The sequence below is a fragment of the Felis catus genome, chromosome A1 (assembly GCF_018350175.1).
Source record: "Felis catus isolate Fca126 chromosome A1, F.catus_Fca126_mat1.0, whole genome shotgun sequence".
NCBI lineage: Eukaryota > Metazoa > Chordata > Mammalia > Carnivora > Felidae > Felis > Felis catus.
This window is the reverse complement of record NC_058368.1, coordinates 195,783,652-195,807,802: the sequence shown is the minus strand read 5'-3', so window position 1 is coordinate 195,807,802 and position 24,151 is coordinate 195,783,652. Positions and strand designations below refer to the sequence as shown.

At 38.1% G+C, this 24,151-nt stretch overlaps 1 protein-coding gene and 1 long non-coding RNA gene across 9 annotated transcripts in view; both read right to left on the bottom strand.

Moving 5' to 3' along the window:
- LOC111562273 overlaps positions 1-4,569 on the bottom strand; it is a 34,938-nt gene extending 30,369 nt beyond the window's left edge. For all 3 annotated transcript variants that reach the window (XR_006584974.1, XR_002745367.2, XR_006584975.1), the window contains exon 1: positions 4,398-4,569. This is a non-coding gene — a long non-coding RNA (uncharacterized LOC111562273). The remainder of the gene's footprint in view (positions 1-4,397) is intronic.
- Positions 4,570-11,307: 6,738 nt separating this feature from the next.
- ZNF300 (zinc finger protein 300) lies at positions 11,308-23,397 on the bottom strand. 6 transcript variants are annotated; one of them, XM_045036768.1, is made up of 7 exons: positions 22,454-23,395; positions 21,618-21,744; positions 20,915-21,143; positions 18,169-18,279; positions 15,310-15,436; positions 14,942-15,064; positions 11,308-13,831 (listed from the first exon to the last, which is right to left on the bottom strand). In XM_045036768.1, exons 5-7 carry the CDS (start codon positions 15,341-15,343, stop codon positions 12,282-12,284), a joined length of 1,707 nt encoding a protein of 568 aa, XP_044892703.1. In that variant the 5' UTR covers positions 15,344-15,436; positions 18,169-18,279; positions 20,915-21,143; positions 21,618-21,744; positions 22,454-23,395; the 3' UTR covers positions 11,308-12,281. The 6 variants fall into 6 exon arrangements, with proteins under 6 accessions (XP_044892703.1, XP_044892694.1, XP_044892692.1 ...); XM_045036759.1 differs by lacking the exon at positions 18,169-18,279 and having other exon boundaries at positions 20,915-20,958; positions 22,454-23,397; XM_045036757.1 differs by lacking the exon at positions 18,169-18,279 and having other exon boundaries at positions 22,454-23,396.
- Positions 23,398-24,151: the final 754 nt, after the last annotated feature.

Genomic DNA, 24,151 nt, shown 5'->3' with positions numbered 1-24,151 from the left:
TACTCTGTGACAGGCATTTTTCTTTTTTAAAAAATTTTTTCTAATGTTTTTATTTATTTATTTATTTATTTATTTATTTTTAATTTTTTTTTCCAACGTTTATTTATTTTGGGGACAGAGAGAGACAGAGCATGAATGGGGGAGGGGCAGAGAGAGAGGGAGACACAGAATCGGAAGCAAGCGCCAGGCTCTGAGCCATCAGCCCAGAGCCCGACGCGGGGCTCGAACTCACGGACCGCTAAGATCGTGACCTGGCTGAAGTCGGACGCTTAACCGACTGCGCCACCCAGGCGCCCCTGTTTTATTTATTTTTAAGACAGAGAGAGACAGAGCATGAGTGGGGATGGGGCAGAGAGAGAGGGAGACACAGAATCTGAAGCAGGCTCCAGGCTCTGAGCTGTCAACACAGAGCCCGACGCGGGGCTCGAACTCACAAACTGTGAGATCATGACGTGGGTCAAAGTCAGACTGAACCACCGGGCGCCCCTGACAGGCGACAGGCATTGTTCTAAGCTTTTGGGACATTTCCAGGAACAGCAATAAGGCCAGAATACCTTTATCAAACGGCATCGTCTCTGGCCTCCAAAGTACTGCGGCTGGAGCCCCGGCCCTGACTTCTCTTCTGGTGGCAGCATTTGTGAATTGTCCCGGGAGAAGCCACATTCATTTTCAATCTGCTCAGCTTGGGAGGTAGATTCTCATCTGTGTCAGACCCATTGTCAGATTCCCTTTCCTCAAAGGCCTGGCTGAAGACAGAGCACTCTTCCTCGATGTTAGGTGGTAGTAGTCACCTGTGGCTTCCAGCATAAAACCACTTGTGTTGAGGACAAGGGTTTCTTGTCCTCCTCCTCCTCATCTTCCTCTGCTTCCACCCTGAACAGACACTTCTGCCCACGGGTCGTGGGTTTCAAGCTTATCGGTCTCAGCATGGAGACAGCACTTGTCCAGTCCAGACAACTCGGGGAGGTCTGAAATTCTGAAGACAGGATACAACCATAGACCCCGCCCCTTTTGTTTTGGGTTTGTTTTGTAATCCTATGTGATCCCAGAAACCTTGATACAAGCCAATGGAAAGGAGCCTAAGATTATATACCTAAGTGGAAATGCTAAAAAGGAGGAAATATGGAAATAGGCAACAAATACAGATATTAAAGCAGGTTATTCCAAATCATCTCATTGCTTTATAACCATAATAGTATGAAGATCCTTTTCCAAAAGACCTGAACCTCAGAACACTACCAACTACTGTTAAAAAATACAAAGTAGATGGGGTGCTTGGGTGGTGCAGTTGGTTAAGCATCTGGCTCTTGATCTCAGCTCAGGTCATGATCTCACAGTTTGTGAGTTTGAACCCCTCATTGGGCTCTGCGCTCATGGCATGGAGCCTGCTTGGGATTCTCTCTCTCTTTCTCGCTGCCCTTCCCCCTCTGTGCTCTTTCTCTCTTTAAATAAATAAATAAATAAATAAATAAATAAATAAATAAATAATAAACATTAAAAAAATATATAAAGTAGGTTGCACCTTCATATTCTGTTCTCTCACTGAAATACTTTTCATTTATAATGCTACAAATTTTGTGTTTTTTTCATCTACAATGTGATTTTTTGTTGTCTTGTTTCATTGTATATAAGTACCACACAGTGAAGTGCAAACAATTTAAGTGAATTGCTTGATGAGTTTTAAGAAATACATACCCAAATACAGAAAATTTTCATCAATTCCTTTATGTCTCTTCCAGTTAACCCACTCACTGAGACAACTACTGCTCTGACTTTTTTAAAACTTTAATTCCAGTATAGGTAACATACAGTGTTATGTTAGTTTTGGGTGTACAATCTGATTTCTTATATCAGAGATTAATTTAGCCTATTTCAGGACATCATATAAATGGAGTCATATATATCTTACTTTAAGCTGGTATCACACTCTCTTGATACTGTAGCTTTAACAGAAAGTATTGAAATTGAGTAGGAAGCTCTCCAAATTTATGTTTCCTTTTCAAGAATGTTTTGACTTGTTTACGTTTTTTGTATTTCCATATGAATTTTAGAATCAGCTTGCCAAATTCTACAAAAGCGAACAAACAAAAATTGCCTGCTGAGATTTAGATAGGGATTATGTCAAATGTATAGACCAGTTTGGGGAAACTTGGGATCTTGAGTCTTCTGCCCAACCAACCAGATACAGTTTTCCATTTATTTGGGTTCTTTTTATTTCTCTCAGCAGTGTTCTATAGTGTTCAGTGTATAGGTTTTGCATATATTTTATTAGGTATATTTATATTGCATATTTTAATGCTACTACTGGTGCTGGTTTTTTTTGTTTGTTTGTTTGTTTTTTAAGTAAGCTTCATGCCCAATACCGAGCTCAACGCAGATGTTGAACTCACGACCCTGAGATCAAGACCTGAGCTGAGATCAAGAGTTGGACGCTTAGCCAACTGAGCCACCCAGATGACCCTAGCACTGTTTTTAAATTTGGTTTCTGTTTGTTGTTACTATGTAGATATACATTGATTTTTGTATTTTGATCTTTCACGGGAATTGTCCCTTTCATCCAAGCTATCAGGTTTACTGGCATTAAGATGTTCATAATATTTTCTTATTATTTGGATGTCTGCAGAATCTGTAGTTATGTCACTTCTGCCACTTCTGATTCCGATCGTTTTCTCTCTTTTATCCTGATGAGACTGTGACTCACATCAATCTTCTCAAAAAGCCAACTTTTGCTTTCTTTTACAGTTGATCCTCCAACAACACAGGTTTGAATTGCATGGGTCTCCTTATACACATATTTTTTCCAATAAATGCAGTACAGCACTAAGATGTTATTTTCTCTTCTTTAGGATATTCTTAATATTATCTTTTCCCTAGCTTATTTTATTGTAAGAATACAGTGTATAACACATACAACACACAAAATATGTGTTAATCAACTGTTTATATGTTATCAGTAAATCTTTCAGAGAACAGTAGGCATACTAGTAAAGTTTTGGGGGAATCAAAAGTTATATGCAGATTTTCAAATTGCATGGGGGACTGGCACCCCTAACCCCCACATCGTTCAAGGGTCAACTGTATTTGCTCTATTTTTTTCCCATTTGATTTGTTCTCTGAACTTCATTATTTCCTTTCTTCTCTTTACCATGGGTTTCATTCTTCCCTTTTACTAGCTTCTTAAGGTGGAAAGTGAGAGGCCATAGCCTTTCATCTTTTCCAATAAAGGTATTTAGTGCTTTACATTTCCCTTCAAGTACTGCTTTAAGAGGCATCCCACAACTTTAGATATGTTATGTTTTCATTTTCATTCAGTTCACAATACTTTATTTCCCTTTTAATTTTTTCTTTGACCAGTGGATTATTCAGAAAGATGTATTTAGTTTCCAAATATTGGGAGATACTTTTGTTACTGATTCCTAACTTAATGCTGTTGTGCTCAGAAAGTACACTTTACCTTTTAAATTTATTGAGACTTGTTTTATGACCCCTTAATATGATCTACCTTAGTAAATGTTCTGCATGCACTTAAAAGCAATGTGTATTCTGTTGTTGTTAGGTGGAATGTTCTTACAAATGCTAATTAGGTCGAGTTGGTTGGTAGTGAGGATGTTCAAGTCTATCTCTATCCTTGCTGATCGCTTATCTCCATGTTCAATTAATTATTAAGAGAGGGGACTGAAATTTCCAACTACAGTTATGAACTTGTCTAGTTTTCCATATAGTTCTATCAGTCTTTGCTTCATGTATTTTGAAATTCAGCTATTGGGTGTGTAAACTTTTAGGATTACATCCTCTTAATAAACTGACCCCTTTATCATTATGAAATGTTTTTCTTTATCCCTTGTAATTACTCTTAGTTCTGAAATATATTTTGTCTAATATTAATACAGTTCCTTCTATAATTTTAATTTGAGTTAGCCTGGTATATCTTTTTTCATTATTTTAACCTATTTGTGTCTTTATATTTAAAGTGTGCTTCTTACAGGCAGCATAAATTTGGGCTGTGCCTTTTTATCCAATATGACAACCTACTCTTTTAATTGGTGTTTAGATCATTTATATTTAATGTGAAAATATATATTTGTTAGATCAAGTGTATCATCTCAATTTTGATTTCTATTTGTCCTATCTTTTGCTATCTTTTCCCTTTTTCTGCCTTCTGTTGGATTAATTGTATATTTGTTATTCTTTTTTATCCTTTTTTTGGATTATTAGCTATAAATGTTTAGTTATTTTAGTTTATTTAGCATTTCTACCATATACTTCCAGCTTGTCCCAATCTACCTGCAAGGAATGTACCACTTCATGTATATAGTATGAGACTCTTACAATATGTTCATGATCATGTTTTGTCATTACGTGACCATAATGCCCCTCTAATGGCTGGTTTGGCCTACCTTTCATAGGTATACTTATGGATGCTGTGACCTTCTTCAGACAGCCATATGCAGGAGCTCACCAAGGGTTTCCTTAGATAAGGGATCCTAAAGCAATATGAGACATCTGATCAGGCTTTCTCTTGATCATCTCAACAAAATCCAGAGCCAGTGTCTGCTGGTAATTTTTTGTCACCACCTGCAACAAAAAGAGAGTATCATTAATCACGACATACCTCCCAAGGTACTATATTTCTAGATGGTCCAATCTTAGAAGGACAAAGCTTAGGGGGGTTCACTGAATATGTAGCATCAGTGGTCTCTCCAATGTTCTTTATGCACCGGTTTTCTTAGCTTATTTAAAAATCCAGCCTGATTTTCATGTTTATGTGTTTCCAGAACAATTTTTTAAATGTGTGTTTGTTTCTTTATTTTGAGGGAGCATGAGTGGGGGAGAGGCAGAGGGAGAGGGAGAGAGAGAATCCTAAGCAGGCTTCACACTGTCAGCACAGAGCCAGATGCAGGACTCAATCCCACAAACCATGAGATCATGACCTGAGAGGAAACCAAGAGTCGGATGCTTAACTGACTAAGCCACCCAGGTGCCCCCATGTTTATGTGTTTCCAACCAATTCTCACTGCCAGGATGTAGGATTGGTCCTTTTTGAACACCAAAGCTTTAGGATTAAGATAAAATTTTGAATAGAGATGTAAAAAGTTTTTTTAAGTGCAGATCTTTTTTGGTGAAAATGAAGGTTGCTGAATAGAAAGCAACTATATGCTGCCTTTGTGCAGGCATCACAAAGCATGAACTAGCTCAAAGCACAGTTTAGAAGGGAGAGCAAAGCAGGAGGGGCAGCACAACACAGTGGTTATAAGTGTGGACTCTGAAATCAGAATACCTGGGTTTGAATTATGACTTCTGAAAAATGAAAACTAAGTAGCTCTTTTGTTTGTCGGATATTTTGATTTTTCTGCCAGGTATAAAGGAAAGGCATTAAAAACAGTTTTCTGTTTTGTTTTGATGATACAAAACTGTGTGCTCCCAAAACAGCTTTCCTGCTTTAAAATATTGCTACAGCCTTTGTGTGAAGATGCTATCTTGTTTAATCTGGTGAAAAGATTCCAAGAGGTTGTGGTCACATGGCATGCATTGTATGGTAAAGAGGTAAGTCATGATGGGTGTGCAGTCTATTACCATCAGCGATATGAAGCTCCTGGTGGTGTGAAAGAAGTATAGTCGTTCAGGAGACTGGAGAAGTTTCCAGATAACCATCTCAAGGATTACTTGAGATCTCTCACAAATCCAGATTTGCACGAGTAAGTGCTAGGCAGTAACTGAATGCATTCCTAGAGAATTCTGTGATCTTTCAGTCTCACCAACTCAGAAATACATTATTTCCCCGTGGCAGGAATTTTTCAAAATCTCTAATCCACTTAAAGCATAAGCCATTAGAATGTATAATCCTCAGTTCATATCACAATATGATGTACCACAGGAGGTCCTCATTAAGATGACTGACTGGGTTCTTCTGGAGCTATTACAGATAAGGACTCAAACATCAAGTCTTTCATTGGCACAAAAGGAAGATGAAATTCCTGGTTGTAATGATATGAATAGAAATGATGATGACATGACTATGCCTGGTGGGTAAGCACGATATAGAGCTGGTAATGAGAAAACAAAAAAGACATCTAGAATATGAAATTAAGAATCAACGTGGGGAAGTATGTCAATGATTCATCTGCAAAGATGACTTAAAAAGAGAATTTTACGGGTAGTAAGAAGGGAGAATTTGAGCTTTCATAGACCATCTAATACATGACTATGCTTCCTTAGATACTTATCAGTTTGCAATTTTAGCTTGTTAATGTAATTATTTTTAACTTGGTTGAATTTTTATAGCCATTGAACTGGAAAAATATTATGAAGAAGGTTATCAACATAAGAATATTTTGTTCATCTGAAGTTTTGTTCATTTATTGTTATAGTAATATTAGTGTTGAATATTTGATATTTGTTTAAGCATACTATAAGAGAAAATAATTACATAATTCTGCTAATGTGTTTAGGAATCATTATTTTCAGTGTAAGATGAAAGAAATACTAGTAAAATATCAGGGTTTTATGAAAAATATTAATGTAACAGTATAAACTCATAATTTAAAACAGTATGTTCTGATTTGTTGCCATGTCCACTGAAGGTGGTCAAGACTCAGTGACACCCCATTGGATATGAGTACCTGTGGCAGACAGACTGGGGTTTTCAAGTACCATTGCCCACAAAAGAAACCAGTGCTGTTTGGAGGAATGACTGACACCAGGTCTGGCAGAGGCAATATGCAGGATGAATCTGAAGTATTGTAACTATGGCAATTTCTTAACAGTGCATTTCAAATAACATAAGTTATCATTCTAATGAACTCTAATTTATCAATTCTTAATTTCATGCCATGGGGTTTTTTTATTTCTTGCTTGAAAAACCGTTGAATAACGAAAGTCAGTTATCTTCTGTTTGCTTCTAGAACTTTATAGTTTCTACTTTTACATATATATGCATGACCTATTTCAAGTTGATTTTTGTAAAAGGTGTGTAACTATGGATCAAAATTCTTTTTGGTTGTTTTTGCAAATGGATTTCTAATTGTTCCAACATTATTTGTTGAAAAGACTACCTTTTGTCCATTGAGTTACTTTGATGACCTTGTTAAAAATCTGTTGTCCATATATGTATGGTTTGGTTTCTAGACTCTATCCTGTTCCATTAGGCCTGTCTATTCTTACACCCATACCACAGACTTGATTATTCTAACTTTACAAACCTTGAAATCAGGTAATATGACTCTTCTTACCACCACCCCCCCCCCCCACTGACCAAAAGGTATTTTGTTTATGCTAGGTCTTTTGCATTTCCATATAGAAATTTTTAAGTTTATTTATTTATTTTGAGAGAGACAGAGCACAAGTGGGGAAGGGGCAGAGAGAGAGAATCCCAAGCAAGCTCCACACTGCCAGCACAGAGCCCAATGTGGGGCTTGAACCAACAAAGCCACGAGATCATGACCTGAGCTGAAACCAAGAGTCGGACACTTAAGCAACTGAGCCATCCACATGCACCTCCATATAAATTTTTGGATCAGCTTGTCAATTTTTACAAAAATGCCTGCTGGAATATTTTTGTGGGTGATTCAACATACACATCAATTTAAGGGGAACTGATATCTTAACACTGACTCTTTCCATCTGTAAGCACACTATCTTTCCATTTATTTTTTTCAAGAGTCACTTTTTTTTTTACACTTTTTATTTAAATTCCAGTTAGTTAACATATAGTTCAATATTAGTTTCAGGTGTACAATATAGTGATTTGACACTTCCATACAACACCTGGTGCTCAGTTCAAGTGCATTCCTTAATCCCCATCACCTATTTAATGTTTATTTTTGAGAGACAGAGCAAGAAAGCACAAGCAGGGGAGGGGCAGAGAGAGAGGGAGACACAGAATCTGAAGCAGGCTCCAGGCTCTGAGCTGTCAGCACAGAGACAAATGTGGGGCTTGAACTCACAAACAGTAAGATCACGACCTGAGCCGAAGTCAAGTCGGAGGCTTAACCAACTGAGCCACCCAGGTGCCCCTCCCCATCACCTATGTAACCCATCCCCCCATTCACCTCCCCTTTGGTAATCACCAGTTGGTTCTCTATAGTTATGAGTCTGTTTCTTAGTTTGCCTTTTTCCCCCTTTGCTCATTTGTTTCTTAAAATTCCACACAAGAGCCACTTATTAAGTCTATTAGTTTTGTGGTTGTTGTAGTTTTTGAAATATTCTATGTGGAAGACCAGGTTGTCTGCAATAGAGACAATTTTATTTCTTCCTTCCCCAAAGGTATGCTGCACCACCACAACCACCTTCCCTTTCTTGCTTTCCTTACTGCACTAAGATCACCAGCACAATGTTCACTAGGGAGAGCAAAGCAAACATCTTTGACCATTTGCCAAATGAAAAAAATGCTTGGGGGCAAGCATTTAGTCTTTCACAATTAAATATGATGACTAGATTTTTTTTTTTATAGATGCTCTTTAACACTATGAAGTAGCTATCCTTTGTTTCTAGTTCACTGAGTTTTTGCTCTAAAAAGATGTGGAATTTTTGTCAATCTTCTGCATCATTGAATGATCACATGGTTATTATTTTTTTTTTTTTTAGGCTGCTGATATGATGAATGACACCAATTGATTTCATATATTGGACCAACCTTGCATTTTTAAGTTAAACACTACTTGGCCGTGATGTACTTTCCTTTTAAACTATTGCTAAATCTGATTTGCAAATATTCTGTTAAGGATGGCTATGGTCTATGTTCAGGAAAAACATTGGCCACCAAATGTATTTTTCTTATAATGTCTCTGTCTGGCTTTAGCATCATGATTAGTGCTAGCCTCATAAAATATGTTAGAAATCCTTGCTCCTCTCTTTTCTGGAATATATGTATGAATTGGCATTTTTTATTTAGTTGTATTCAAATCTTTTTAAGATCCTTTAATTATCTGTAGATTCTGAAGTGATGCTGTTTCCTTTCATTGCTTGCTATGGATATTTATACCTCCTTTTTCTTTGTATTGCCATGGTATTAGTGATCTTTTTAGTCAACATTTTGTTGTTCCTACTTCTTTTTTTCCATTTTTAATCTTATTTTTATTACTTCCTTTTTTACTTTCTTGTAGTTCACCATACTTTTTTATTCTAACCTATTGAGTTGGATGCTTAGATATTTTCGGGCTTTCTTCTTGTCTGATCTGTACTTACTGCAATACATTTCCCTCTATTACAGGTTTAGGTGGAACTGATTTTGTGAATAGTATGCAGTAATTATGTTTTCATTTTCTGTTTTACCCATATGGATAACTGAGCCAGAAGCATTTATTGAAGCACAACATTTCTCCTACTGTTCTACATTGCCATATTGTAATTCAAATACCTCTAGGTAATTATGTTTCTGGATTTTCTTACCATTGGTCTATTTGGCCGCCCATGTGCAATACGTTGTCTTAATTATCACTTTATGGAAAATCTTAGTCTGGTAAGTTCTCCAAATTTGCTCTTCAAAAGTATCTTGGCTAGTCTTACCTTTTAGCATTTCCGTATGTAATTTTATAATTAAATTGTAAAAATTTCAAAAAGAGAAAGCTTATTGGGGTTTTGATATAAAATGCATTGAATACCGTGGGAAATTGATCTTTATTCAGAGACGTTGAGGGATATAATCATATGTCCTAGATTCGGTGCCATGGGCAAACATGGTAAGAGGTACTGTCAAAACTTATCAAGAATGGACTATCAGAATAAGCCTGATACAGAATTAAGCAAAACAGGGCATCAGAGCAAGCTCAATTAACTACTGATAAAAATGGAGTCCTTGCCACTTACTAACAGTGGGATGATTCATAACAACTGTAGCTTTCATTCCACATAATAGAGCTAAATCCACACAGAAATTTGTAGCCAGTTGCTGGTTACCTGCATGCTATCTGGTATTTTGTTGTTGCTCAATAATAAAATAAGCTAACTCTATATTTACGAATGGGCTTATTCCTTTGGATTTCAATTTTTCTCATCTCCTCAACAATATACAAATCACTTTGGGGGAAAATGGGCATCTTTGATATTGAGTCTTTCAACCAAAAAACTTGGTAAGTCTCTCAGTTTATTTAATTAAGCCTTGTTTAATTTATTCAGTAATGTTTTATAATTTTCTATATAGAAGTTCTATACTCCATGATTAGACTTACTTTAGGGGGTTCATATTTTTTATGCTAATGTAAATGGCATTTTTAAATTTTCACTCTGCTGATATGTAGAATGTTTACTTTTTAATATTAAAACTATATAAAGCAACTAAACTCCTTTATTTCTAATATTTAATCAGTTATTTTTGTTCTCCTTATACACCACTGCATCATCTATGTCCTTATTACTTTTTCCTTTTTAATCCGATGCCCATTTTCCTATTCTTGCTTCATTGCACTGATCAGCTCCTCTAATAAAATGCTCAAAAAAATAAAAAAAGTATGGTGAAGTATTAAGTCAGTAGGTGCTAAGTCTAAATTTGGATGTTTATAGAAGTCCATTATCAGATCAACAGGCTGCTTGGAGGTTTGTGACAGCAGAAAATTAAATGGGAGGCTTGCAAAGTAGGAATTATGAATCTTTGTTATATCTACATAAGTTCTGTATCTGTCACTATATAGAACACACTCTTCATTAAATTTCTATGTATTCCCGATATGTTCCTTTTTTTTTTCTTATCCTTTTTAAAATTTTATTTATTTATTTATTTATTTGTCCTTCTCATGCCTTTGTAAGACATCAGTTGGGATGTCTTCCACGAGAAAACATCAGAGCAGCTCAACCCAAAACATGTACTCCTAAGCATTCTTTCCCTGGTATGAATTGTCAATTACATCTGATGACAGTGTTCTCAGCTCACTGCTCATAATGAGACCAAGAATTTGCGTGCACGGACTAGGAATTTCCCACATCCATGTTAGACATCCCCTGAAGAGGTTCTCACCCAGGGGGTTCCCATCTTTTCACAACAGACAGTTCAGCCATTGAGGAAGAGGATCTGGTGGGCAGGAAATGTGAAAGAATCAAGTGGAAACTATATAAAGAACTATGTGAACATAAGTATACAGACATTCTCCTTTGTGCCAGGAATGCTCTTCTGCAGAAACCTCTAGCAAGGGTCCTCATCTAAAGCTGCTCATGCAGGAATAGACAACCAAAGCAAAGAGAGGAGATATTTTAGAAATATTAAGTTCTTAAGCCTGTGAAGAGTTTTTCTCTACAAGTGTTCTTTGTTCCCAGAGAAAACAGTTGGGGCTGCAGGGCAGGAATCAGAAAATAACTGAAGAGACATTAGACGTGATCTTAATGTGTAACCACCAGTTTATAAATGTATGTAAAAAACAACAAATGCATAATAAAATGTCACTTGAACATACCAAGAATCAAGGCCACTAGGGTCAAAAACAGTAAAATGAACAGTCCTGGGAATGGGTTATCAAAAGCAGAGTGTCTGAAATACAAGTTTAGATGTAGCTTTTACATATTAGTCTTAGCATCCAACTGCATGGAAATGAAAGACAAAAAGAATAATAAATGAAAATGTACTCTTCACTATACTTTTTTTTTTACTGATAGGAAATATTCAGATGGGTGAAGCAGGCTTGCTTGAAGTTACACAATCTGCGAGTAGCTGAGCCAGTATTAGAACACAAGACCATCTGGTTCAGTACCAAAGCATTTCCACAACACCAAACTCCCAGTGAGGGAGAATAAATGGGTGATCTGGTCAAGTAGCACCAATTTCAAGATCCAGGATCCTTCCAGAGAGACAGGTCAACTTATATGATTGAGACGGGAAAACGTATAAACATCATCTGATCCACCTATCTTTGTACAAGAATTTTACATGAATCTTTAGGGGTCATGCTAAGCCCCTCCTTATAATGTAGTTTCTAGGAATTTATTTATTTATTTATTTATTTATTTATTTATTTATTTATTTAACTCAAGCTTTCTTCATGTCCTTTACAGGGAATTACTGTATGGCCAAAATGATGCCAAGCTAATATTAGCTATTTCACAATGTCTGGTTATTATTAACGTGGTATAATATAGAATATGTAACTTGACAACATTCTATATACATAACTTTAAAAGTTTTACACACCATGTTGGCAATGTTCTTCATTTATGATTATTTTCCATCATCTTTGCTGAGTTGGGTATCACCACACTACAGACATCTATAAAGATGTCTCATAAATATCAAATCAATCAGGTTCCTAGTATTTCTTAAGGCTTGAGCTAATACTGAAGGCTTTTCTGCGTTCACTTCATTATGATTTTACTACTGTATGAATTCTCTGATGTACAGTGAGTTGTGACTTTTGGATGAAGGCTTTCCCACAGATAGCACATTGATAGGGTCTTTCCCCAGTATGAATTCTCTGATGTAAAACAAGGTCTGACTTCTGGGAAAACGCCTTTCCACATTCAGCACATATGTAAGGTTTTTCTCCTGTATGAATTCGCTGATGCCCTGGGAGGTGAGACTTCTGAGAGAAGGCTTTCCCACATTCACTGCATATATAAGGTTTTTCTCCTGTGTGAATTCTCTGATGTCCAATGAGATGTGATTTCTGACAGAAGGCTTTTCCACATTCACTGCATTTATAAGGCTTTTCTCCAGTATGTGTTCTCTGATGTATGATGAGCTGTGACTTCCGGGAGAAGGTCTTCCCACATTCAGTACATTCATAAGGTTTCTCCCCAGTATGAATTAACTGATGTGTAATGAGTTCCGTCTTCCTGCTGAAGGCTTCCTCACATTGAGCACATTTGTAGGGTTTCTCCCCAGTGTGAATTCTTTTATGTATAATGAGGTGGGACTTCTCACAGAAGGCTTTCCCACATTCAGTACATTCATATGGTTTCTCTCCAGTATGAGCTCTATGATGTATGATCAGCTGTGACTTCTGGGAGAACGCCTTCCCACACTCTCTACATTCATAAGGTTTCTCTCCAGTGTGAATTCTTTGATGTATAATGAGGGGTGATTTCTGGGAGAAGGCTTTCCCACACTCACTACATTCATATGGCTTTTCCCCAGTGTGAACTCTCTGATGTATAATGAGGGAAGATTTCTGAGAGAAGGCTTTTCCACATTCAGAACATTCGTAAGGTTTCTCCCCAGTATGAGTTCTCTGATGTACGATGAGATGAAACTTCTCACTGAAGGCTTTCCCACATGCACCACAATCATATGGTTTCTTTCCAGTATGAATTCGTTGATGTACAATAAGCTGTGACTTCTTGGCAAAGGCTTTTCCACATGTAACACACACACAGGTTTTCTCCTTAGTTTCAACATTCTGATATTGCATAAGGGATTGTTTACTACTAAAAATGTTCCCGCACTGATTGTTATTACAGGGCACTACTCCATTGTGAATTTTCTCAAGATTAGAATCAGATGCACCGTAGCTAGACGATTTTCCACATCCCAAACTCTCATCAGGGTTTTTTCTTGAATTACTCTTATTACAACTACGTAGATCAGCATTATATTTCAAGTTCTTTTTAAATACATCATAGCTATGGGATCTTTGTCTTAAAGTATCTGGCTCTATGCACTCTTGAAATATTTTTCCAAAGGCATTATATTTATGGCCTGACTCCACAGTCACTGTTTTGTTGCTGATGACTGTTACTTGCCTGAAAATCTTGTCTTGGTTTTCCTGACATCTCTGTAGCTGGCCATCATCTTGACAGACTTTTAAAATGGAGTACAATGAACCATCCTTTGTGACTCCTTTCAGGATATTATTACGGAAGGAAACAGACCCCAAAATACATGATTTGGGGTTGTCAAGGTTACTTTTCCTGTCTAAAAGAAAGATAAAACAATTATAAAGAACAATAAACAAACAAACAAACAAAAGAACAATAAACATAATGCAGAAGAACAGAACAAATGATTAATCCAATGTAGTTGATGAACTCAGAACACAGGGACAGAGACAGGCCATCTCCTAACACAGGTCAGCATAAAGTATGATCAGATGAATGGATGGAAAAGGACATTAAAGAGAAAAATTAGACCTGAAGGAAATAGAAATGTATCTGGGTTATTATCACTCTAATCGTGGATTATTCTTCTAGAATTTTCCCATTTCTCCTGCTTTCTGAATGGAAATCCTTTTCACTTTCTGAATTCATTTATCTTATAAACCATTTGCTACATATATACTTAACTATTATCCTGTGACCATTATCCAAAGAAACAAGGTCCCTTCTGTACTCAAAATATTTTAACTCTCTTCAGTCTACTTTCCTAATTAAAAACTAACACAAACAACAGAAAAATCCAAGACCCTGCTATGGATTCAATATCAGATTCACACCAAGAATCCAAGCTTATATTCCACTACTTCCCATAACACCTTCTATATATACCAACAGAAACTAGCAAAGTTCTCCCAGAAAAGCCTTCATTCTCTACCTTCAAAGTTTTATTCATACACCCTCTCCCCACCACAATCTGCCTTCACCTTCCTCCTTCAGCATCACCAACACTTAGTATGTTTCAAAGCAGCTACAGCTGCACGCTCCGAAAAACACCTTCTCAAATTCTGCTGCATATTTAGACTTGCATTTTCTCCGAACTTTTAAAACGGTAACTATATTTGACAGATAATTTTGTACACCATGTGCCTGGAGGTCTTACCATGTAAAATACAACCTATGTTCTTGGGAGGAATTTGCCTTTCTATTGCCTTTTCATAAAAGGTGTTAAAGATATACATATATGCAGAAAGGAAGAAGATCAAGAAGAAATAGCTCCTCCTTATAAAGGTTCAGAATTATTTAATTATTTGTCAAATGCCTACTAAATTCTCAGCACAGGAACAAACAATAAGAAATCTCGATAAGGACAAAACGTCAGCCTCAGGCATCAATCAATTAAGAAAACAAAACAATCTGAGATTTCACTTCCCTTGTCTCCCATCTGCCTGATTTTCATCTGTATAGATCCAATTTGATACGTCTCTCTTGATGATCCATGGATCTTCCCCTTGTTCCAACTTAGAGATGACATCTGGTTTGGAAACTGGATATCCTATTAAGTGGAAATCACAGAGGAATTGGGATTGGGGGCACTGAAGGAAAAAAGAGAAGGTGTTGTTTCAGAAGGGCTACAATGAATCAGTCCAGTTGACTCTCAGCAAACACCATGACCTCTGTTTGGGAAGGTCTGAAGATCGTTAAGTCATTATATATCTCAGGAACCACCTAAGCACAGCACCTGATAAGGAAAGGCCCTTGGTTGGACAAGTCTGAGTGATGCAGGGAAGCCATCCTTACCCAATGAGATCACGTGGCTGAAGTTCTCCAGCATCACATCTCTATACAGGGTCCTCTGAGCAGGGTCCAGTTGCTGCCACTCCTCTTGGGTGAAATCCACAGCCACATCCTTGAATGATACCAACCCCTGTAACAGTATATTCCTGTTCAGTCTGAAGTGACCATTCTCATCATTCCTACTATAGTATATAAAACTACAACTACACCTAGTTTTGTATCATAGTATTTGGGAGAAACAGCACAAAATCTTTTTTTTTTTTTTTTTTAATTTTTTTTTTCAACATTTTTATTTATTTTTGGGACAGAGAGAGACAGAGCATGAACGGGGGAGGGGCAGAGAGAGAGGGAGACACAGAATCGGAAACAGGCTCCAGGCTCCGAGCCATCAGCCCAGAGCCTGACGCGGGGCTCGAACTCCCGGACCGCGAGATCGTGACCTGGCTGAAGTCGGACGCTTAACCGACTGCGCCACCCAGGCGCCCCAACAAAATCTTGTCTTTACAAGAAGAGACAGATTAGGAAAACAGAAGAGGTAAATCAAAATGCCTACCTAATACAAATGGTAATTTAATAAATCATAAGGGCAGCATTCAAATAACTGAGAGGAAAACAGATTATTCAAAGAATAATACTGAAACAACCGGAGAGTCAACAGGAAAGGAAGAATGTTGAATCCATATGTTAAAGGTGGAATTAATTGTATGCTCTTAAAATTCATATGTTGTATGCTAACTGCTAGTTTCTCAGAATGTGACTTTATTTGAAAACAGGGTCACTGCAGATTTAATTAGTTCTATGAGGTCATTAGGATGGACCCTAATCCAATATGACTAATATCCGTATGAAAAGGAGAAATTTGAACACAGAGACAGACACACACAGAAGAAAGATGATATGAAGAGACATGGGGAGAAGATGGTCACCTATAAGCCAAGGAGAGGGGCCTGGAAGATTGTTCTCTTACAGCCTTCAGAAGGAATCAACCCTGCTGACACTTTGAGTTTTGGCTTCTAGCCTCCAGAACTTTGAGACAATAAATTTCTGTTGTTTAATCTACCCAGTCTGTGGTCTGTTGTTAAGGTAGCCCTGGAAAACTAATACACCATATTTTATGTCTTGAGAAATGCAAAATATACATTCTAGATGAAGCAAAAAATTAAATTCTAAAAATATAGCCAAGAGCATAAAAGTAACAAAACATGGGAAGATTTTTATTAATAATTACAGAGCAGAGAAAGCTTTTGTTTTTTGGGTTTTTTTAATGTTCCTTTATTTATTTTGAGAGAGTGAGAGAGACACAGAGAGAGGGGGGCGAGCAGGGGAGGTGCAGACAGAGAAGAAGAGAGAGAATCTCAAGCAGGTTCCATGCTGTCAGCACAAAGCCTGATGTGGGGCTGGAACCCACAACTGTGAGATCATGACCTGAGCCAAAACCAGGAGTTGGGCACTTAACCGACTGAGCCACCCAGGCGCCCCTAGCAGAAAAAGCCTTTTTTTTTTTTTAATTTTTTTCAACGTTTTTATTTATTTTTGGGACAGAGAGAGACAGAGCATGAACGGGGGAGGAGCAGAGAGAGAGGGAGACACAGAATCGGAAACAGGCTCCAGGCTCCGAGCCATCAGCCCAGAGCCTGACGCGGGGCTCGAACCCACGGACCGCGAGATCATGCCCTGGCTGAAGTCGGACGCTTAACTGACTGCGCCACCCAGGCGCCCCAGAAAAAGCCTTTTAAAATAAGAGATTAAAAAGAGAAAAAACACATATAGAGAATCACAGAATGTCAGTGTTCTTGAAGATCATAATGTAATACCCTCAATTTATAGGAAAATAATCATAGCTTCACCTCAATTAATGGTTCTCTGATATATATATATATAGATAGATAGATAGATAGATAGATAGATATAGATAGATAGATATAGATATATATATCTATATATATATGCAATAAGTAGTAATATAATGAAGTATACCAATTTCAGTAGCAATACTGAAAAGAGACATAATGAGAAATGTACAGGAAACACTCATAAAAAAATAAGATTATTGATGTGACATTAACACAAAAAAAACTTGGGTAAGTGTAGAGCCGTAAGGTATTTCTGGAGGAGAAAGGGACTATTTTAATTAGGTCACCATCGTGTTCACAGTTGTCATCTAGTAGAATCTGAGTGATGTTTTTCAGCTTTTCCTCCTAAATATTTCATTATTATCAAATATTGCTTTCAGAACAAAAACAGATTAAACACGGTTTCCACTATCAACACCCTCTGCTTAAAAGTATCCACTGGTTCTATCCTTTCGTATACAATCAGTCTCAATCATCTCAGTCCCACACCAAGTCCCATATTCACACCATCAGGCTGCCAAACATTTAATTTGTCCTTAAAACAACCTTATTAACTTTCTCATTTTACGTATGAGAAAACCTAGAATTACAGTAGTTCAGTAATCACTTGCCACAGGTCAGGCACTGAAGATATGATTAACTCTCAGCTTTAAAAAGCAGGTATTCTGATTCAATAGCTCCACACTGCCTTCTTGATATTGTAAACAAGGTCTTCTGTATTTTATTGTTTTAATAACACCCTTAGTCAAGCTTCCAATGAAACACCGTAGATTTTCGTTTTCCTCAAATTCTCAGCCTTCCTAAAACCATTCTGCCCTCTCTACTTTTGTAAATGTTGTTTCCCATCCTTATCCTACTTCTCTCATGATCTAAAGCTCAATAATCTTTTACGCCTATTTTCTAACTCCTTATACAGCTGGTTGCTCCCCCTCTCTGTTTTAACAGTTCCTTGCTCCAATATCTATTATAAAATTTTTATTTGTCAATGCTGCTTTCCATGTCTGTTTACCTAATTTTTCTCTGCATTCCTTCCAGAAAAAAAACCATACCGAAATCTTCTTGAGATACTCCACAGCCAGTCAATGCATGTGACACACATTAGGTACTCAAGAAATGTTCACTAAAAAAAGGAATGAATGAAGATTACAGAAAATAAAATAAAGTTCACATTTAACTAAGAATAGTTCTGTGGATTAATCAGTTACATTCTTTTGATCTAAAGAACAGTGACATGAGAAAGAAAATAAATGTGGAATGTAGAGAAAATCCATTCTGACAGGAAGTTTAAGAGCTGTAATTTTAACGTTCTGATTTTGCTTTATGAATTATACTCAAATGCTTCATTATACTAAGTATGCATAAATTTTGTTAATTTTGAGAAAAATATAATGTATAATCAGTGGGAAATTGTACTCTTATCATCTACAAACAAATGTTTATGGCCTGGGTGACTGGGAGAATGGAAGAGAGAAGGTGTTAGAAGAAGAAAGGAAGAATAGATATGTGTGCAAATAATGACTTCACTTCTGGACAGTATGGAAAAAATATAAATCCCTCTTCGTAAAGGAACAGGCATACAATCAGTTAATAAGCCCCAGTAGTTGGATTTATTAAGCTAATAAAAATCCATTTTCATTCTCTAAAGCTACTCCAACAAATATAAGACTAACTAGATATGTAATTTTAAACCTTCCAGTTGCCACATTCAAAAAATTATTTTCAAATATATATAGGTATCTCAATATATCCAAAATATAATTTCAAAGTATAACTGACCTTTAAAAATTATTAGTGTGCTTTTTGGAATTGTGTCTTCTAAACTCAGTATGTATTTTACACTTAAGGCACACCTCAATTCAGGCTAACCAATTTCAAGTGCTCAGTAATCACATGTGGCTGGTCGCTCTGCACTGAACAGCACAACTCTAAAGCTACTGACATTCAAGGAAAAAAACAAAACAACCTTATCTTTTTGCAATAGAACCCACCTGTTAAGCTTTACTGTAAAATACACATGAGCACTCCTAATGCAAAAGTTGATTACTATATTTGATAATAATAATGATGACAATATAATAACAATACCAACAATTAACACTTAGTTTAGAACAAACCATCCCAGGTACAATTCCAGGCATGGTTTTTATTTACTTAATTCTTATAACAACCCTATGAGGTTTCTAATCCCCATTTTACAGATAAGAAAACAGTCACTGTTTGATCAGGCTGGAAAGAAATATCACGCATCCGCTAAGATAATAAAGAATTCTAGGGGCACCTGGGTGGCTCAATCGGTTGAGTGTCCAACTTTGGCTCAGGTCAAGATCTCATGGTTCATAAGTTCAAGCCCCACATCACACTCGATGCTGTCAGTGCAGAGCCCGCTTTGGATCTTGTCTCCCTCTCTCTGCCCCTCCCCCGCTGTGCTCTTTCAAAAATAAATAATCATTAAAAAAAAAAAAGAATTCTAGGTACTGGCATAGGAAGATATTCAAAATGCATACAAAAATCTTTACCTGGGACAATTAAAAAGCAAGTTTTGCAGCACGGAATGTTTACTGTGTAACATTATTTCTCCAAAAGAAAAACACAAGAAAGTAAGAGACACTCTTATACTTTCCCATGTGTACTTTCCCATGTGTACTTTCCCATGTACACACTTAATCATAGTTATATTGAAAAGGTTTGGAAGATTACAAACAAATGGTTAACACTGATAGTCTTAGAAGGAGGAGAGTAAAAAGGTTTACATTTTTATCATTGATATAGTTTGAAATTTATATGCCATGTACATAGCCAATGTTGGCAGGGAGAAAAATCACTACACACTATTAAAAATGGAAGTGCAGAGAAGCAACTGGCCTCGAGTTGGAAAGTGATCCTACACAATCTGAAACCACAGCAAAGGGTATGGAGTATCAGGGACCCATGCTCTACAAAGCTTTGCCAGAGAATTATAACGTAAGAACTGCCCTTTGGGAGAAAAACAGATTTTGGAAGACCATTCAAAATGCACCCATCCTGTGTTATCTAGATTTTAGCAGTAGGTAAAACTGGACAATAGGAAGCCTCTATAATCAATCAGGTCCTCTAAACCAGAAATCTAACAAACTTTTTCAGTAAAGCATGTATTTTCAGCATTGCAGGTCATACGGTCTCTGTTGTACTTACCCAATGCTGCCATTGTGGCAGGGAAACAGCTACAGACAATACGTGAACAATAAAACTGTCCATAAAAATAGAGAACTGAATTTGGCCTACGGGCAATAGTTTGGTGAGCCTAGCTCTGAAGGATAAAGTTCACGGAGTCTGGCTATGACACTATAACTTCCCTCTAAAAGAGATCATTTCGTGATACAGCTACCAGAAATCTACTGTTGCATTTACCACAGGAGTGTTGCTAAGAATACTGTGTACTCCATCATCTAGACAAAGACCCAGAATGGAAATTTGTTTTAGTCTTACGTGGCAAGAAAGAATTTCTTCCCATGGGAAACTGATCTGTTTTCTCTTTAGAGGACTGTAAATCAATTAAGTGGTGATGTCTTCAAGAAAGATCAGAAAAACTGGTACATTCGTTTTTAAAAATGTTTTCAGGCCAGGTTTATCTACATGTTCCCTAGAAACTCTTTCTAGGTCTTAACTTTCATTTTGGCTACCTTCTCCCTAATCCAAATTTTAGCTATCTGCACTATTCCATTTGGTTGGACAGAAAATGAAGGAAATTCTTCAAATTAAATACAAAAGCAACTCACCTGGGACTTCATCATTCTCTGCTCTCTTCTACAAGAGCAGATGTCTGAAAAAGCAAAACCGGTGCTCAGATGGGCATTTTCACAGACCAGACCGTCTGCTGCTTCCACATTCACCAATCTAGAAACAACCACTAGAATCAGCTGTATGATGACACCAGTGGGGATAAGGCTATTTGGTCCTTGAGAGGGTCAGGAAGCACTAGGTGAAGGAAGTCCTCTTGTGACCACACTATGAAGATACAGAACTTGGTCAGGGTGGTTTAATTGTAAAGATGTGAAGGTATATTTCACATTGACTTACTAACAGCTTATTGTTTCCCTATGAATCAGTAATTCTATTTGTATAATATTCTCATAAGGCAATAAACATAAATGGATATGTATAAAGTAAACTGTAGATGGACTGCTCCAGCAACAAGAATGGCCATGACCAAATGGAAAACTGAGAAATGTATTCCCTTATTCCCCAGAAAGAACCAGCAGCTGAATCCCAATAATCTCCCAACAGGTCTTCTATATTTTCCCCCAACTCAGCAAACTCTCTTGCCAATCAATATTCATGGACCAAAATGTTAATTTTAAGATGTTTTCTGTTTAAACTATTATTACAGATTTTCAACAGTGCAGTCATCTACATATAAAAATGGTGATAGGTTGGAAACACTCATACAAGAGAATACACCAATGCAGGAAGGCATATTACCCCGTCAATTTTTCTCAGTCCCAGAAGGAGTCATTCAGACAAGACTGAACTGGTTCAGAGCAACTGAATGCTCCCAAGACAGGGAGGCTGTTTTACATGGGGTATTCCAGGCGTTGTCAAAACTGATCTGGAAGGAAACAATCAAGAGAAATAGTTATACTCATCTCTGGGTACCCAGCAGGTGCTTAGTAAGTGTTTCTTGAATAAAACAACATGATTTCAATTCTTAGAAAAAGGTAGGCTGAAAATCATACTTTTGATAACAATCCATCCTTTTATATTTGTTTGGTCTTGTTTTAAAATGACCATTTTGGGGGTAGACGAGGACCAGGCTAAGGGCGCAATGGTGGACCGCGAAGGGGTCTGACCTTTAAGAACTCAATGGCTGCCTAAAACCTGTGGAAACTTTAAAGTATGTAAAAGCCTTTCCCGAAAAGTAGGGCTGATCATCCCTGATCCCATTATTGCTCCCTCCAAATTTCTGAATCCTTGGGTCTAGCAATGACACACCCACAGAACTCCCCCATGACCACTACATCACTGACCACCACATGGATGGTCATTTAGTCCGCAGCCTCCTCACCGATCACTGATTCTCCAGAGTCCCATCAATCACTGACCCCAGCCAGTCCTCCTACACGCCATTTCGGATCCCACAGACAACTCCATCACTGACACATTATTCCCCAATTACTAATCTCATACCTCACTCCAACCTTGACTCCCAAATAAACCCAACATGAATCCCACATACCTCCCCACCCGTGACTTCATAAATCTCCAATCACTGACCCTCACAGACCCCTCCCCTCCCATTATCAATCCAACAGACTCACCGCACATACCCGCCTTCTGTCTTGCGGCTCCGTTATCAGGTCTCGAAACGCCCATCACGGATTTAACCGGGACGGCTGTCACAGCCATACTGCTGAACTCTCCCGCTTCCTGTCTGGGTGAGCACAGCGCGGGGCTCCCGAGCCTGCGCCGAGCCGTACTGGGAGGTTTTGCCCACTCCGCATCCTCGGCGGCTTTGTTCAGGAGGCAGTATGGCCGCCCCCAGGTGCTATGTCGGAACTGGAGCCGCCATCTTGAGAATTCGGTCAGTTCCGTACACGCGGAGGAATTCGGTTTCTTCCGAGCAGGAGTTTGGGATGTGCCACCGCCCCCTGCCCCAGGGAAGGGGGCAAGCTGACGGAGAGGAGGATTTTACGAACCAGCTAGGTGCGAGGTTTTGCAGAGAGCTTTTACAGGTTTGGAGAAGAAATTTGAGTGATACGACCCCTACTAGAAGACTGCATTTGGTGAAAGAGGAAGAATGTCGAATGTTAAAATACTCTCATGGACGGCACTTCTTAAATATGTTTGTAATGGTACAGCCTACACCAGGAGGTTCGCCTAGCTTGGGGGGTGAGGGTAGAATGGCACAGTTCCTCCGCGGAGATCCCACTGTGGGCGCGAAGTGGTGGAAGAGTTCACTGGTGGGCGGAGGAGGGGATCCACAGCAGAAATGAACTTTATACTAAAAACTGTTATAAGGGATTCTCTAGGGGAAATTAGTACTACTAATTGCTGTAAGTTGCTGAGGCGGCCTGAAGGGAAAAGGAACATTCAGAGGCAGGGAGGAGGAGGAGACGGAGGCACAAAGCGTTGACGTGGAGAAGCCGGCGAGAAGAGGGGCAGCGATCCTGCTGCTAAGGAGAGGGCTGTGTAGACAGCGGTGGGAGCCGGAAGGACCGAAAGCAGGATGCGTAGGAACAGAAGTGGGAAGCTAGGGACACAACACGGGAGACGCGGGGGGAGATTGAGACCGAGAAAGGGGAGACTGAAAAACAAAAATGGAGAGGAAGCAGGGAGGAGGTTAGATTTCAGGAAAACATCACTTGAAAAAATAATGAACTACAAAGCACTTACCATAACCTTTAGGTACTTCAGGCTTTTATATTAAAAAAAAAAAAGTGCTAACTAATGTTTCCTGTGCTTAAATAGATATGCTTTTCAATCATCAGTTTTTGGAAGAGCCATGAGATTTTTGGCTTATGTAATTAAATGAATAGCAGTTTTACATTGAGCAGTTTTATCATGTCAAGTAAAAACAAATCGATTTAGATGAGAGATTTTATTCAGAAAGATGGTTGCAATAGGGAGAACACTTCATTCTCAGAAATCTGCAAGCATCTCAAAATCAAACCTTACCTTCCCCCCCCCCCGCCCCCCCCCCTTTTTTTTATAGAGGGTTAAGAAGGGTTAGCAGTAACCTTCAACAGGTAGGAGTGCAAGTGGCAAAAACAGGACACAAAAATGTTTCTGGAGTTCTCAGATTCCGTGAAAAAGCTGTTAAGGGAGGATGTTATGCATATACATATTGCTTTGCTTTATGTGGTTAAACTTGGGGACCAGCCAAGTTTAGGGGCCTGTGGAAAAGAGAGGGGCCTAACTATTGATCAAGGAAGACAGTAAAATAGCAATTGCAGTACTAGGTATTTATCCAAGGGACACAGGTGTGCTGTTTCGAAGGGACACATGCACCCCCATGT

What these genes read in the sequence shown, in the direction of transcription:
- ZNF300 (XM_045036759.1), bottom strand. An exon ending in CAGCCACGTGATCTCATTGG is followed by an intron (nt 15,065 to 15,309) that starts GTAAGGATGGCT and finishes TCCACTTAATAG; the next exon opens with GATATCCAGTTTCCAAACCA. An exon ending in TCAGGCAGATGGGAGACAAG is followed by an intron (nt 13,832 to 14,941) that starts GGAAGTGAAATC and finishes TCTTTCTTTTAG; the next exon opens with ACAGGAAAAGTAACCTTGAC.